Source organism: Nyctereutes procyonoides, unplaced genomic scaffold, assembly GCF_905146905.1.
Source record: "Nyctereutes procyonoides isolate TBG_1078 unplaced genomic scaffold, NYPRO_anot_genome, whole genome shotgun sequence".
Lineage (NCBI taxonomy): Eukaryota > Metazoa > Chordata > Mammalia > Carnivora > Canidae > Nyctereutes > Nyctereutes procyonoides.
This window is the reverse complement of record NW_026575024.1, coordinates 16291185-16308695: the sequence shown is the minus strand read 5'-3', so window position 1 is coordinate 16308695 and position 17511 is coordinate 16291185. Positions and strand designations below refer to the sequence as shown.

Here is a 17511-nt window from a genome sequence, read left to right as displayed (position 1 = left end):
CGATGGAGCTGGCATCTCACCTTTCACCTTGGCTGCCCTTTTGCTAAGTTTCCTTAAAGATTAAGATAAGACCTAAGTTGAGAGGGTTGTTGGAATAGGGGCCCAGTCGCACACAGCACCGAGGGAGAGACAGACCCTTCTGAAGCCTCTGTGAGCAGAGTCCTGGTGGCCGTCATGAAAGGGTTATCCCCACACGTTCGATATTTGCAAAAAATGTGGGTTCTTTCAGATTCCAAAACTCATTTCCATGACAAAACTCTTGGGAAGAGAAGATGAAGGTCTGGCTTTTGCAGAACAATCTTCCAGCTGTAATGAGGACTGAAGATGGCGATGGGAAAAGGAATTATAATTAGAATATGAAATGGGGAAAATTAATCTATTCCAGTCAGTGGTAAGAGGATGTTCTCCTGGCATTTCGTGGAAATTCTTAGGCTGTTGTCTCCCCTGCATTTTACCCCCTGATTTTAAAGCATGTAGAAGGTTGTGTGGTGTGAAAAAAAATAGTTTGGGCTGAGGAACTGATCCAAATATGATGTGAAATATGCACAGAATTTAAGTTCTTGTGTATGTCTCTACATGCTCAGGCCATTCACATTTGTGGACACATTTAGGTGAGTTCTATTCATGTAGTTGCAGATGAGGGGTATATTTTTATACACATCTGTCCATCCCTTCCTTTCCATGTGTGCGTGCTGTAGACATTGCATAGTAGTCATGTGAAGGGTCTATGACACGTGCACACTCATGTTTGTGCTGTGGATGCCTTTGTGTTGTGGTACATGTGTGACTAAGTGCTGTCGTTGAATGCTGTGTTGTGTATGACACGGTCCCCCACTGGTTTGTGGTGTGTATATGGTCACTATGCTTGGGCACATTGCATCTGTCATATACATGTGTGTCCATGTATACAGTCAGCATTCGCTGTGTGGTGGGTATACACGTGGGGATTTGTGATCTTGGTTGTGCACATGGAGGTGGAGGTGGCCCTGCTTTGCTTTGTGACTTCTCCTTTTGGCTTACAAGTTCTTTCCACTGGAAAGCAACCTCCCCAAAAGAGCTGAGGAGGTAAGCCCAGGCATTAGGACCCTGGGGGCCAAACCAGGAGAAGCCTGGGACCCTTGGGGTCATCCTTTCTCCTTCTTTCCCCCAAGGGCTCTCATATGGTGGAACCCTGGGCAGAGGTAGGACAGAGAGCAGACCCCCACTACCACCTCGGGTTCATGGCCGCTGAGGGGCCAGGTCCCGAGCCCAGTGTGCTCCCAGGGCACCGTGCAAGACACCTGGGAGTAACCAGTCAGAGGCTGATCCGGCCTGGCCTTGGGAACCTCTGCCAACTTCTCAGGTCTTCGCTGAAAGTAAGAAGCAAGCTTTATTCTAGTATGTGGCAGCTTTTCTTGTTTGAATAAATGAATAAGCCCACTAGAGGCAGGCTCTGGTGACCTCAGGGAGTCCCACTCACCGACTCCCTTGTGTCCCCCAGCGTATACACATCAAAACCCAGAGTTTGGGCAGCCCCGGTGGCTCAGAGGTTTGGCTCCAGCCTTCAGCCCAGGGTGTGATCCTGGAGACCTGGGATCGAGTCCCACGTCGGGCTCCCTGCATGGAGCCTGCTTCTCCTTTTGCTTGTGTTTCTGCCTCTCTCTCTCTCTCAATCTCTCTCTCTCTCTCTCTGTCTCTAATAAATAAATAAAATCTTAAAAAAAAAAAAAACAGAGTTTTCTTCTCTCATATCCCCAGAGCCATCCCCCACTGCTTACCGCAGATAATGCCTCCCTCCCTGAAGCACTAACACATATTTACCACACACCTATTATGTGCCAGCCCCAGGCTAATGATTGGTTCTGTAGTGGGGTGGGATGTAGCAGAGCCTTGATCCCCACTCTTAAGGAGCTTCCAGCCTAGTGGGAGAGACCAAACCAAAGGAGTAGGCAGCCCACTCTGAAGCCCAGCCTTGTCTCTATGTGTGCAATTTTGGGCAGCAGCTAATACTCTCAACCTGTTTCCTTGCTTTTAAACAGGGAAAATAACACCTGCTTCACTGGGTTGTTTTGAGGATGAAATGAGATCTTTTATGGCAAGCATTTTACTCAGTGCCAGGCATATTCATTCGTTCACCAGATATTTGTTGAGTGCCTGCTCTGTGCAGCGGGGAGAGCTGATAGGGGTCCTTCCTTTTGTGGTGATTCCCTTATAGCCAGCAGTTAATAAATGGTCTGTTACATGGGTTTTGAGGGAACATCTTTCCCTCTGCTTCTTTGATACATGTTCCTATATTTTTAACCTATACCATACTATTTGATTACTATTGCCTTATAAAATGCTTCAGATACCTGGTTAAACTAAGTCCCCCTCCATTTCTAGTCATTCTTTCTTATAGAACATACTTATAAATTATGTGTGGTTTTTAAAAAGGTTTTACTTTTATCATAGTATTAAATGGCCACATCAGATAGTAACCAGGAGCTCTTGTTTAAGCTCCCCACCCTGTCCCATTCCTAGTCTCACTTCTGATTCTAGCCTCTTCCAGGTGGTGGGAGGTTTGGAGATGGCCAAGACACAGTTCTAGCCTCCATGTTGCTCTGGGGCAGGAGACAGATGTGGAGACAGTCTGTGTTGTAAGACGGATAGGCAGAGGAGGCGAAGAGCATGGCAGGCCTCCTGGAGGAGGTGGTTTCTGAGCAGGGCCTTGAAGCATGAGCTTCAGGTGCAATGTGGTGGATGGACCCCTGCCTTCGGGGCCAGTGCCCAGACTCTAGGCATGGGGCTACCTTTTCTTTCGTTAATCCAGCAGTCACTGAAGGACTCATCCCATCCCTGTGCTTGCAAGGCACTTGGGTATAGCCATTAATCCTATTGCCTTGATGGGAAGACTGGCCTAGTAAAAGATAATGTGAATGGTGTCATGCTTGCTTCATTCATTCATTCATTCATTCATTCAAAAAGCAATTATTGATTATCTGCTTTGTGCCAGGCACTATTCTAGATGTTTGGGAGGCAAAGAGATTGAGATCTCTGACCTCCAGGAGCCTCAAGGGAAATCCTCTATAAGCAGTGAGCATGGTAAAATAAGTAAGTGATATACAATGTTAGCAGGTAAAAGGGTTTATGGAACAAAGAGCAAGGTAGAGCTGGGCAGGGGAATCAGGAAGGATGGTAGTGGTGGGCCCGCAGAGGTAGGAGGCTGGCATCTGAGCTGGTTGTTGAGGAAAGCCTTTTTGAGTGAAGAGGGTCTGGATGAGCTGACATCTCGTGCATGATCATGGGGAGGGGGGATTTTACAACCTCCATGAAGGTGCTTGGCGATGCCTAGCAAAACTACAAATGCACACACGTCTGGACCAGCGATTATACAAACTAATCCCACAGATAAACTCACACCGATGCGGAATGATGGATGTACAAACATATTCATCAACACAGTGCTGAAATAGGGAAAGACTAGAAACAACTCAATTGCCCGTGAGCTCAACTAGTTAAATATATCTATTACATCCATACTGTGGAATACTAGGTACCGGAAGACAGAATTACGTTCTGATATAAAACACTTCCCAAGATGTGTTGCTGGGGGAAAAATGAGGTGCAAAACAGGGTGTATAGTATGTTGTCATTTATGTGAAAGAAACAACTATAAAAATGTATATATGTGACCATCTCTGAAAGGATATAAAGCTGGTCGACTCAGCAGTAGCCTCCGGAGAGGAGCTATGGCTGGCTGGGAGGTGAGGTGGGACAGACTTCTCACTCTGTTGCTTTCTGTGCTCTGGAAATCTTGGACCATGTGAATATAACCTAATAAAAAAATTAAAATTTCAATTAAAATGAAATGGCCAACTGCCATTGGGGCCCCTCCCAGATCCCTTGCCTACACAGCCATCTCCCATCTGCTAGGAGCACTGGCTGCAAATGGCTCACAGCTGACGCAGTTCTCTGGGGAACTGTCCCTGGCCAGATTGGGGCCACCCTGCTCAGAGGTTATGCCTCCCCTTGTCCCCTGAGGGCAGCCCACAGCCAGGGACTGACTGAACTCCACGGGGTGGTTCATGCCCCACAGCTCCTCGTGGAATCGGGCTGCAGTGGCTCTCCAGCTGAGACCACGTCTTTGCTTAGCTACTTCCACTGCCCTGTCCTGCTTCCTTCTCTCCCTTACAGATTTTCCTAAAGAGCACTTCTGAAAAATCACATGCCTTTGAGTCCTGGTCTCAGGCTCTGCCTTTAGGGAACCCGATCCAAGACACCTGTTTCAAGGAAAGAGAACTTACTGTAAATGAGCTAAATGCTTTACATGGTTTGGTACAATACCTCATGGAGAGGGGACCACTGTCATTATCCTCATTCAACAGATGAGGAACCTCAGAAGTTCAGACACCAGCTCAATAATACACATCATGGGAAAAAGCCAGTGGCCCCCAAGCCCACACTTCTCCTATGGCACCTGCTTCCTCCTGCAGGGAGATCTTCCTGAATCCAGAGTTGGCAGCTTGTCAGAACACAGGATTGTAGTTTCTATGCATGGTTTCTACCGACAGTCCTCACTGCCTGTGGCCAGGGATGGCCTAGGGGGCAAATGTGCGGAAGCAAAGATTCTTAGGATGGTAAGACCTGGAGGGCATGTCTGGGGCAGGTGTCATGACCTGAGGGGTCTGAAGATCTCTGCCTCCCTCCATCACGTGAAATTCCAGCTGTAGCTGATAGTCTGTCATTTTGGCCAGAGAGATATTTGCATACTTCCAGGAATGGGGAGCTCAGTATCTGACAAGGATCACCTGCCACATCTGTGGACAAAGCATAAAGGGCAGAAAGGTTTTTCCTCTCTTCATCTTGTGATTAATGGTGCTAATCCAGGCCCACGGGGGCCACAGAACAGGGGCTGCTCCTTTCACCCTAGAGGGAATCCTGCTGAAATGCGATTTGGGCATCTTGGGCTCATACTTTGCTTCCCAGGCCACCCCCAGACCTTTCCTCTCAGTGTATTCAGCACTCTGACCTCCTCAGTCTTCTCCTGGGGTCTTCTTGAAAACATCTTACTCAGACCTACTTCTCTCTCTTTCTCTGTTCTAGTTTGATGGTGACAGTGCCTACGTGGGGATGAGTGACGGGAACCCAGAGCTGCTATCGACCAGCCAGGTGGGTGCTCCATCCTCCCTGTGTGGGGGTCCAGCCTGGAGCTGGCTGGAGCTAAGGTGCTTCAAGGCGGGCCTGGGATGGTGCAGAGCAGTGGGGCACAGCCCACGGCTCTCCTCTCTCACGGTGATCAAGAATATCAAGTATCTCCTTTAAAAAAGACAATCCAAATGGGACTATAGTGTTTTCTGTAAATCACCTACCTGGCTACGGTTGACTTAAAATGGGCACCATTGAAAATTTGGTAAAACTCCAAATATGTTGCCCCCATTCCCCATGCACAAGAGGAGAAATTTTCAGCAGCAGCGAGGAGAGATGTCACATGCTCTCTTGTGTGCCTCTTACCACCACATAGCACCCATGGGATATACACTGACAGGGAGGCACACACATCCATGCAAAGGCATGCAGAGTTCTCCTGCCCACCTAGAGCTGTCTAGTACCACTGCGGGGGCGGGGGGGGGGATTGTAGATGTGACATACAGGGAAGAGAGCAGTGGCTTCCTGCGTGCTCCTTCCAGGTGGTGAAAGAGACTGAGTCATCCTGGGCAAGGCTATCCTGTTCCCTAGCCCTCTGGGAGTCCCAGATGCCAACTGGAATCTGAATTTCCACTGAGAGCCTGGTCTCCAAAAGCTAAGCTTTCTTTCAGCCAGGAGTAGCCTCCACTGCAGGCCAGGATGCTGGGGAGGGTCTTCACCATAGGCTCTGGCAACCTGGAGAATGGTTCTGTAAGGAGTTGGTGCCTGTAGGATGGCAGTGGTTCAGGGTGCACAGGGACTTGGGGAACTGGAGGGAAGCTGGAAGATAAGCCCCGGAGCTGACCTCCATCCTCTGTCTGTGCATCATGAAGGTTGTGGCAGTCCAAGTTGGGTGGCTGCACCCACATTTTCCAGTTGGGGAATCACAACCCTGTTCATTCACACACATTTATGTGCCCTCCTATGTGACAGGTCCTGTGGTGGACATAGATGAGTAAGGCGTGGGCCTGTGGCCCCTGGGGCGCACTGCCAATGAGGGAAGATACTGTGTTCACAGTACAGTGCACAAGGCCCGCTGCAGGGCACTGCACCCCCGTCCTTTGCCACTATAGGGGTGCTCATGTTGGGGCCACCATGCCGTCCATGCCCCTTCTCTGACCTGTGACCATGTGAGCATCATGATGTTGCTGCCAAGCTGCCTTTGCATGGCTCTGACTCATGCCAGCCTGAGAGACACTCTGGTGGGCAAGACTCCAGGTCCTGGAAATGCTCATTTTGGAAGAGACCACTGAATTCATTTAATTGTCCATAATCAGCTTGGAAATGTGGTTGTCTCAAAAGACCAGAGTTTCCTCTTGAGCATCTCATCTGAGCCCTTTCACAATGTTTAAAGTGCAGTTTGTTAACATGCCGAGCCTTGGCTCTCAGAACCATGGCGCAGTGGAGTTAGTATGGCTCAAACACGAATGGGGCCTGTTGGCACAATACTCCCATGAAAAGGGGAAGTGGAGCTCACGGGGCTCCGTGTATGCTCCAGGCTTGGGCAGGGGAGCACAGTCCTTTGGAGAGACACAGGGCAAGTAAGGGTCCCTATGAGCTGTTCACAGCAGCGCCCTCACCTGCTACCTGGCTCTTCACAGTTGCAAAGCCTTTTCCTCAGTGCTTGTTTCAGCTGATCTTCACCAGTCTTGAGAAGTAGTAGGTTACCATCGATCCCATTTTGTAGATGGGGAAACTGAGTCTGGAGGATGTTGAGTGGCTCATCCAGGGAGGGGGACAGCTGGGGCTCAGAGCTCCACACATTACCTTGCTGTATGTGGAGCACTCCATTCCCACCCAAGCCTGCCACCGACTTGCTTCAGCTAAATGTCCGTTTCTCAGAGAGCTTTGGTAACCTTGAGATCCAAATTAGGTCCCTTCCCCGTGATTCTCTTTCATGGCACCGTGTCCTTTTGATTCATGGCATTTGTCACTGTTTGAAGTGGCCTGCTTATATCTGTGTGACAACTTGATAACTAACTGGTTAGTATCTAATTTCCACACTAGACTGTGACCTCCATGAGAGCAGGATCTGGTCTCTTGTTCACTGCTGTGTCCTCCAGTATGTTACAAAGCCTGGCACGTAAAAGGTGCTTAGGAAAGATTTGCATAATGGGTCATATGGCCCCTTCTCTTCTCTGGACTTCAGTTTCCCTGGCAGTGAAATGAGGCAATTGGAATCCCCAAGGGTCCCTTCAACTCTCTTGTTCTGTCACTCAAGAGTCTCTCTAACTTAGCACTTTATAAAGAAAACATCAGGATTCCCTGCAGCTAAGTACACCTGGGGGCGTGAGCCAGCCTTGATGGGAACAGATTTAGCAATTACAATCTAGACTTCTTACAAGGTCCCAGTTGGCTTTTGCTGCATAAAAAGCATGTCAAGGGGAACTGGGATGGATCAGTTGGTTGGACGATACGTTGTATCTGGTTGTTGGGCTCTTGATTTGGGCTCAGGTCATGATCTCAGAGTTGTGGAATTGAGCCCCACATTGGGCTCTGTGTTCAGAAAGGAGTCTGCTTGAGATTCTCTCCCTCTGCACCCCCATTTTTTCTCTCTCTCTCTCTCAAATAAATAAGTAAATAAATAAATATCTTTTAAAAACCCCAAGTACTCAACTTAGTGTCTTAAAACAACAAATATTTATGTAGTTCATAATTCCTTGGGTTGGCATTATGGTTGAGTTCAGGTGGGTGGGGGGGCTCTTCTGCTCATGGCTAGCACCTGTGTAAGTGGCATCTGTAAGCTGCCAGGTCAGCTGTGGGCTGGTTGGTGTCGGGACCTGCTTCTCTTTCAGATGGTTTCCCATGTCTCTCAGGCTAACTTGAGATCGTTCATGTGGTGGGAGAAGGGTTCCCAGAGTAGCCAGAACAGAAGCTGCAAGACCTGTTGAGGTCTAGGCTATGAACTGGCATATGAGTACTTGCAGCACATTCTGTCATCAAAGCAAGTCAGAGAGCCAGTCTAAATTCAAGGAATGGGGAAGTAGACCCCACCTGTCGATGGGAAGAGCTGCAAAGTATCGTGGTCTTTTAATAAACTTCAACTACCACCCATGGGAACAAAAAATAGTGCTCATACTGATTTTACTGAAGAATAACAGACTTATCCCGGACGTGCAGCCTCCAGTGGCTGGATGGGGCTCCAGGATCCTTACTTCTTAATGTTTTCTTCCAGTCTTTTCTCTGAAGTGCTTGCTTGAACACACACACACACACACACACACGCTCATGAACATCCTGTCATGGTGTCCTGTCATGTGTCCTGCCTCACCAACTGCAGAGATTGTGTTGTCCCAGTTCTTGGGGGACTGGACAGAAACACCTGGGCAAAATGAGGGCCTCCTTGCTGATAGAGGATTCAGAGTACAAACACTCTATGTTTGGTGGGGGGTTTTTGTTTTGTTTTTGTAATGTAGGCTCCATGCTCAGCATGGAGCCCAGCGTGGGGCTTGAACTCACAACTCTGAGATCAAGACCTGAGCTGAAATCAAAAGTTAGACGCTTAACTGCCTGAGCCACCCAGGTGCCTCCAGAGTACAAATGCCCTACATGGCATAAATGCATTTTATAAATACAGTTAAATATAAGGTTCACTTGTTCAACAAATGTCCATTGGGCACCTATTACATGCAAAGCTCTCAATGTAAGCAGGAAGCCTTTTCTGGAAGACGTTTTCTTCCAGAACATAGGATTCATCATGTAAAAACCTGCTCTTTAATGTTATCTTCTCTGGAAACATCATCTTCTTTATTTAGAAACTTCAGTAGAGACACAGGTTCTTTTGGGTATATATCAGCCAACGGTGCTCCCTGTTAAAAACTTTCAAACCAGCTGTTATGGGCTTAAAGTTTCTTTTGCAAATGCATGCTTTGTTGTTTGGTATTTGCAAGTTTCCACAAAATACCTGCCTGGCTGCCTTAGCTTTCATACAGTATCCCCTTTCCCCCTTCCCTGGACCTTGTGTTTCTTTTTTACCAGACTTATGGGGTGGTCTGAGACCAAGATGCAGTCCTCAGGCATGGCTTCTGGCCCATCAGCAGCTTCTGGGAGGGGAGGGCCCTGTAGAGATCAGCTCTTCCCCCTGTTGAGAACAGACCCTGGCCAGGAGTCACAAGGAGAATATTTCCTGATTATGCCACTCTGGGAAGTCTCCTTCTTGCTAGGATAAGGCTGAAGAAAGGAACGAGGCTGTGGGCTCAGCAGACTTGGGTTCAAATCCAGCTCTTGCACATCTCAGCCAGATGTCCACTATAACCCTCTGCAAGTTGTGTCAGCTTTCTGTCAAATGGGTGGAGTAATGTCTGCCTCCCAGAATATTATAAGTACTTGAGGCAAGTGTTATGGATTCCTGTCACCAGGCCAGGGCACCTGTCATCCAGCTGTTGTGAGTGCTGGCTGCTAACTATTCACAGCTGCCCCTTCTCTGGAGAATTGGCCTCTGCCAAATGAGAACCATAAATGGGGAGGGGTGTGAGGAATGGTCTAGAAGGCCAAGTGGGCTCCCTGTCTCAAGGGGGGAGCAATTCTGCAACTCCCAATGGAGCTCCAGCTAACACAGCTCCTTTCCCTGCCCTGTCCTGCTTCCCTTCCCTTCCCAGTCACTTCTCAAAAGGAATGTCAATGTGCTAGGGATCCCTATTTCAGGCTCTACTTCAAGGAAATCTAACCTAAGATACTATATAACTATATAGTATAAACTATATAAACTACCAGTGTTCCATAAAACTAGCTGGGACTTACTTCCATGTTTTTCTTATCATAAGTAATGCTTTGGCTACACAGATGACTTCTGGTCACCTCTTATGCCCATTTTATAGGTCTGTGCCTTTATATGCACTATTTCCTCTGATAGGATCCCCCAGGCACTGCAGATATCACCTCCTTAGTCTAATCTTTGTAGGTAGAATGTTCCACTCTCATGGCTGTAAATATGATTTCTGCTAAATATTTCTGACTTTGTTCTAAGAATTATTGAAAGGATGTGTTTGGAGGGTGGGGAGAGAGCTGACGCATGATTTCTAGCACATTCTATTAGGCAAAGCAAGTCACTGGGCTTTGTTAGTGAGAAAGAGATTGAGATTGGATAACATGATCAACTGATGCAGTTTTAAAAGCTGTCAGTGGCAAGAACAGATACAGAGAGACGACACAGGAGGGTAAGTGAATGATGATGTTGTCCTCTATTGTGGTTGAGGCAGAGGATATGGAAAGACGTGGATGGATCTGAGATAAGTTTTGGAAATAAAGTTGGTAGTTCTTGACATGGATGGATCTAGAGGGAGAGAGAAATGAAGGAATAAGGGATGATTCCCAGGCTTCCAGCATAAAATTTTCTCCAGTATGGTGGTATCATTTTTCTGAGTTGGGGAAGGCCTGGGGCAGTACAGGTTTGATAAGGTCAGACTTGGACATTTTGCATTCGAGATGCTCATCCAAGTGGAGATGTCCAGGTAGGTAGATGGCTGTACAAGTCTGGGACTCACTGGGGAAGTAAACTTAGAAGTTCTTAGCCCATGGTGTTAAAACCGTGTGAAGATGAAATTTGCAAAGACAGAGAAAGAGAAAGAGAGAGAAAGAGTAAGAAGAATAGAAGATCAAGGAGTCTTAAATGTTGAGCTCCAATATTTGAAAGCAAAGTGGAAGAGGAGAAGATTGTGAAATAGGTTGAGAAGCAGTTACCAGAGAGGTAGGAGGAGAACATGGAGTCTTAGAAGCCAAGTGCACAGGTGTTCCAAGAGTGTTCCAAGATGGAGGTAAGGAATTTAGGGCAATATGATGTTGGATTGACAGCTTCTTCCCTATCAAAGGATAACTTTTAAATAAATCAAAGAGTTATGTACTCAATGGAAATCATAAAGGCACCAGGAAAAAAAAAAACCCTTAAGGTATGCTTTACAACTTTAGAGTGGGAAAGATATTTCTATGACTCAGAGTCTTAAAAGAAAAGACTTAAAATTTTGATGACAAAGAAAAAAGAAACAGAACTTTTGTGTGGCTAAAACAGCATAAGTCAAAAGACAAGTGAAAAATTGGGCAAAATTATTTTCAACTCACAATACAGTCAAAGGATTAATCTCCCAAATATATAAAGAGTCTCCAGAAATCAATTCAAAACTCTGGTAGAAAAACACGTGGGAGATATGAACCAATAGTTTCCAGCACAGGAAATGCAAGTGCATCTTAAGTTTGTGAGAAGATACCAGAATCAGTTCATAAGAGAAACAAAATTATCATTTTTCATCTTTTAGATTGACAAAAATCCAAAGATTTGATAAAACACTTTTTTGGAGCCCTTGTGGGGAACATGGCTCTTGAACATTGCTTAAAGGAAGAGTAAATTGGTATAACCCCTATGGAGAGCAAATTGGCAACATCTATCAAAATTACAAACCCATTGACCCTTAACCCAGCAAGTTTCCTCTTAGAAACACATCCCAAAGATATATTTGCTCACAGGAGAAATGATGTCCTCAAGACTACTCATTTTAGTATTGGTATATAGGCAAAGGATTGGCAACAACCCAAATATGAAGCAGTATGGGACTAGTTACATAAATTATGTGCATTTATCAAGTGGAATACTGTGTGGCTGTAAAGAAAGAATGAAGGAATTGGAAAGATATTAAAGTTCTTTAGATATACTGTTTACTGAAAAAAGTAAGGTGGCTGGCTAACAGTACCCCATGTTACCATTTGTGAAAAAAGGTAGTGAGAATGTTTGTTTGTATTTGATTAAAGCAACTGTGGAAGAATATGTGGGAACTAGTAACAATGACCTTGTACATTGTGTGTGTATACGTGTATCTGTGTGTGCACATTTGTGTGAGTGTGTATATGTATCTGTGGTGTGTGTGTGTGTGTTATGGAAACTGGGCACATGGACAGGTGTGGAAAAAGACTTTTCACTTTTTTATATTTTAGGGATTTTAAACTATAGGGATTTACTATAATTTCAGAAAGATGAATAAAGTATAAACAAGAAGGAGGGGATCAAATGCTCCTGAGGGATTGGTTGGTATAAGTGTTGAAATGTGTCCAATTGTTTTAAGAAAAAGGAAGTCATCCTGGATCTCAGAAAAGGCAGTTTTGATGGGTAGTGGACTTCATGCAGGTCCTGGGGTGGATTGAGAGGGGAGCATGGGGCAAGGATGTAAACAGTGAATGTAGACAACTTGTGTGGGTGAAGTCTAGGACACACAGGGGCCAGCACCATAGCTCAATGATATGAGGACACCAAAGGAAGGAAAATTTTTTAAATGTTTAGAATGTTTAGTTGTCAATGGAAGGTATCCGAGAGAGGGTAAAGCTTGGGTTTCAGGAGATATAAGGGTTAATTGATGGTTTAAATTTTGGGAGAAGGTGGGAGGGGCTGGGTCCTGCCCAGAGGTGGAAGCTCTGGCCTTAGCCAGGAGCAAGGACAAAGGGGGAAAGGAGTGTGTCCCTGTAGATTGTTCACGGGAGCAGAGGGCATCTGCATCTGACAGCATCCTCCTGGAGAGGTTGGGGGGCAGGTTACCTGCTGAGTCAGGGCACCAAAGTCTGAGGGGGTGGAGAAGGTCTGGGATATTTGTGTGGCCTGTGGGAGACTGAGCTCTTGGTGATATGAGGGCAGACAGTTGGTTGAATCCATGGTGTAAGGATTTGTGAGGCAGGTATACCAGAAGGATGCTTAAGCTTTTCTGTGCAAAAGAGAGACTGAAATAAAGATAAATGAAGAATCCAGTCATCTAAGCTAGATGAGGAGGGAAGTGAGAGGGACCAGGCTCAGAAGGTCTCCAAGTGGGGTGCTGGAAAGTGAGAATACCTTAGTCATGGAGTGGGAAGAGGATGGTGATTCTGAGAGAAGGAGCTGTGGGCATTCATGGGGTCCTAGGTGCATCCGGGGGGTGGGTGGCTGACACAGAGTGGTGCAGAGCCCAGCATAGCATGGTGGCTGAATTCTAAGGACCCAGAATGGTGCCAAGGTGGGGGAGATGGGAAGTCAGAGTCCGGAACCAGAGCCTGGGAGCATGATGGGGTAGGGGGATAAACAGGAGGTGTGTGGACAGCACTTGCGCCCAGATGCTGATGGAGCTGAGGAGGGTGGGGTGGAATTTGCAGGGAAGATAGACAGCGGTCCAGATGGGACAGCAGAGAGGGAGGAGGATGTCAAGCTTGCCTTCCAACCTGAGATACGTGAACAGTGGGGGGATGGGCAGCTCGTCCGTAGAGGAAACAGGAGGTCAATGGAAGGCATGTTCTAAGAAGCTCTGGGGAAATAGGGAAATTTTTGTTCTTGGAGTAGGAATCCCAGTGGGTCCAGGGGCTATTTGCAAGGGGAGAGGTTCAGGTGGCTCATATTCGAGGTGCTCCTTGGGGAAGCCGAGGGCCTGGAGACTGTCATCAGCACCACCAACTATGAGCCAGGTGTGAGCAAGGTCCAGTGTGGGCCCTGCCCATCCTCTGCTCCCTTTGTGTCCCTTGCTAACGTATCTGCGGAACATGTGCTAGACTAGAGTTATGTCATAATGGCCAAGCTTCTCATGCTACAAAAGGAGGCCTCGCAGTTCCTCCCACCACACCTGGCACACAACAGGCATGCAAGGACTTTGAGCTAAGCAGATTCTTGCTGTGGGGTCTGCACACCACTGTGTGTGGTGACCCTCCTTCATAGATCCCAGAGATGCCTGGTCTATTTTTCTTACCATTGGATCAAGCATAGCCCTAGGGTGTGTGGATGGTATAACCAGGAGCCCAGAAGACCAGAGCTGGTCAGAGTCACACCTGTAGTTCCCCGGCACTGTACTCGTGGCTTGAAGCTGCAGCCTCCTTCAGTAAGGGATGATGTAAGATGCCTGGGATGGGGAAGAAACCCAGAGCTCTGAGTTCCAGATTCCATCTGCTTCATTTTCCTTCACCTGTGTTGGTATCTTTCCCAGCCTATTATTCCCCACGCGAATGATGAGGGTAGATGGTTTGTTGGATTTTCCCAGCCCAAATACCGATGATGTTGACGATAATGAACATTCACAGCACACTTCCTTGGGCTCAGGCACCGGAGCTAAGTGTTTTCCATTGCACTCTATCAGGTAAGTACTGTTGGTATCCCATCTTACAGACGAGAAAACTGCAGGCCAGAGAGACAGAGAGGTGGTGGAGTCTTTTTGAAACAAACAAAAATCAAATGATGCCCTGGGAATAAATGCACCAACAGTAAATGCACTGGCAGGCAGGAGGCCCTCCTGTCCTTGTTGCAATCTAAGATTCTGGGCTTGGTAACTCCGGCCTCTGAGTCTGTGTGTACAACGTAAAGGGCAGAGACGACACGGCTTTTATTGCTTTAATTAAAACCTGGGTGAAGAGCTCGCGATTCATATTAAAATGAAATTGTGTTTCGCTGGCCGTGGTGCCGAAAAGGGAACGGCAGTGATTACTGCTAAGATTACAAACAATCAAAGAGAAAAGGCCTTTTGCAAGCATTTCCTATTAAAGCCACAAACATCACACTTTAAAAATAATTATGGTTGTGTTATCCGAACATGATTCATGAATTCTGAATAAATATGAGGGGGCCTTGAAGGAAACTGTTTCAAGACCATAGATTTTGTTCAAATCTGATGAAATTTAATATCATTTCACAGCTGGAGAATAAAATGCAAGGAGGGATAAAAAAACCCATCCTATGTGTATGGAGAGAATTGAGTATATGTCAGACTGAACTAATGAGCTTTCCCTCATCAGTCCTACACACGTGCTTAGAAAAATGGACGAGCCTCTCTTGTTTTCATTGAGAGAAAACTGCTGAGAAGGAGTCGGTACTTACACCTCACAGATCTTCATTTTGCATTCCAGCGGCTAAAAATATATGCAGTTTAAAGCTCTGCATTCCTGGCTGTGACATGTTTAAATGTTCGAGGGTGCAGGCGTGGAAGCGTTAGGGGACAGATTTGGGGGTGGGGAATTCTGGTCTGCATTTACTCCGCCTCCCCTGTAGTAAAGATATTTTTCATACAATGCAGTGAATGTTTACAGCATATAGTTTTGTTTCCTTCCAACTATTATGAGAGAAATTGAATCCCTGGAAACGTTCCCTCTCTCTAAATGGGATGGAAACAATGAAGATGATGCAGGAAGTTTATGGGTTGGGGGAGGGAACAGCAGCGGGTTGGAAATGTAATTGCAAGGATTTTCTCTAAAACAGCACCCGTCTCCCACTCTCAGACACCTTGAACTCAGCATCTTCGACTAGGCCTGGGTCTTTGCTGGGGAGTGTGGGAGAACCATCTGCTTTAGCACATTGGTTCATTGCTACATGAAAATGAGCATCAAGAAGTAGAAACAAAGCCTTATGAAGCACCTTTCCAAAATGAAGCTGGATCCTTAGTTTCTGGAGGACTGAGAGCCTGAGTCTGGCCTCTTTGACCATGTACCCTTGGGGAGGTCATTTGCCCTCTCTGAGCCCCATGTGGTTCTTTTGTTTTGATTTGGTTTGTTCTTTGGTTTTGGTTTTTGTGTCTGTAAATGGGGGCTGAATTGGTATCTCTGAGAGATCTTCGAGGTTATAATCTGTGGCCAAAGGATTGGTTTCCTCCACCCCCCACCCCCTGCCCGAGTCTCTAGGAGAGACAGTGGTCTGTCCAACATGCCAGAGGCTCACCTCCCCTCCACATAGCTGAGTTGCCCCAGTGCTGAGGGGACCTTGGAGATGGAGATCAGTGGCTCTGAGTGAGGGTCCAGCCTACCACTGGCAACAATATAGAGATTCCAGTGATCACATAGCTTATAAGGGTAAAGATATGAGAAGACAGGCAGACCTGGGCTCAAATTATGGTTATTGGGTTTTGTTTTGCTTTGTTTTTTAAGATTTGTTGTTTATTTGAGAGAGAGTGAGTGCACACGTGCTCTGGGGTAGGGAGGGGCATAGGGAGAAGGAAAGAGAGTCTTAAGCAGACTTGCTGCTGAGCATGGAGCCTAACAAGGGGCTTGATCTCATGACCCTGAGATCATGACCCAAGCTGAAACCAAGAGTTGGATGCTTAACCGACTGTGAGCCACCTAGGTGCTCTTCAAATTATGGTCTTTGTGTTCCATGATTGGGTGACCTTGGACACATCAGTCAGTTTTCCTAAACCTCAATTTTGTCTTTAAAAGCTCCTCAAGTAAAAAATAAAAGCTCCTCAAGTGACAAAACATGAGAGACACCTAACTCTGGGAAATGAACAAGGGGTAGTGGAAAGGGAGGTGGGCGGGGGGTTGGGGTGACTGGGTGATGGGCACTGAGGGGGGCACTTGGCAGGATGAGCACTGGGTGTTATGCTATATGTTGGCAAATTGAACTCCAATTAAAAAATATATATATATTTATTTTTAAAAAAAAAAACTCCTCAAAGTGATGCATGAAGAAGTAGATAAGATGCATTTATATCCTAAGTTTTTATTATGGTACTTGGTACATGGCAAATGGCAGTTACATGAGGTGCTATTAAAGTATCCATTTTACAGATGAAAAAACTGATTTTCAGGAAGATAAAACAACTTGCTTTAAGGTCATCCACCCAGTATATGGTGGGCACAGGAGTCAGTGAGGCTTCAGAAATAACAGTAAAGGGGAGCTAGTCAGCTATTTTCCTTTTTTTTTTTAACTTTTTTTTTTAAGATTTATTTATTCATGAGAGACAGAGAAAGAGAGAGAGTCAGAGACACAGGCAGAGGGAGAAGCAGGCTCCATGCAGGGAGCCCGACGTGGGACTCGATCCCAGGTCCCCAGGATCAGGCCCTGGGTTGAAGTCGGCGCCAAACCACTGAGCCACCCGGGCTGCCCCTCAGCTATTTTTCTTAAAAAAGATTTTGAGAGAGAGAGTGAGAGGCAGAGGGAGACTCCTCTGAAGCGGACTCCTTGTTGAATGTGGAGCCTGACATGGGCTCCATCTTAGAACCACAAGATCATGACCTGAGTCATGACCAAAACCAAGAGTCTGATGCTTAACATACTGAGCCACCAAGCACCCCACCAGTCAGCTATTTTATCTGATGCAAATCAAATTATGTTAAGGGTTGAAATTGAAAAGATGATATTGGAACTATCTTGCTTTTAAAATATGCCAAGAAATGTTCCCCCTGAAATAGCAAAAATAATAGAAACTGCCTCCTACTAATTGCCAGCTTGCTGAAGATATGCGACCCCTTCCCAGCTCCCTCCATTAGACTGACCTCCAGCGCAGTGCTCCAGGGAACAGCCAGCACAGTCAGGCCTCCTTGATTCACATTATCATTAAAAGGCCATCATGGGGTCCAGACAGTTGATTTCTCTGTTGAATATACTCAAAGCCCATAGCTCTGGTGGGGAATGAAAGTCTGGGAATGAGGTGGTTACTGCTTCTGGGCCTGACA

General features: G+C 46.5%; 1 protein-coding gene across 1 annotated transcript in view; it reads left to right on the top strand.

The window, feature by feature from the left end:
* Window positions 1-17511, top strand: part of TOX2 (TOX high mobility group box family member 2) — a 133016-nt gene that overhangs the window by 46436 nt on the left and 69069 nt on the right. The window contains exon 2 of the mRNA XM_055302779.1: window positions 5062-5127. Coding sequence (XP_055158754.1) covers window positions 5062-5127 — 66 coding nt within the window. The remainder of the gene's footprint in view (window positions 1-5061; window positions 5128-17511) is intronic.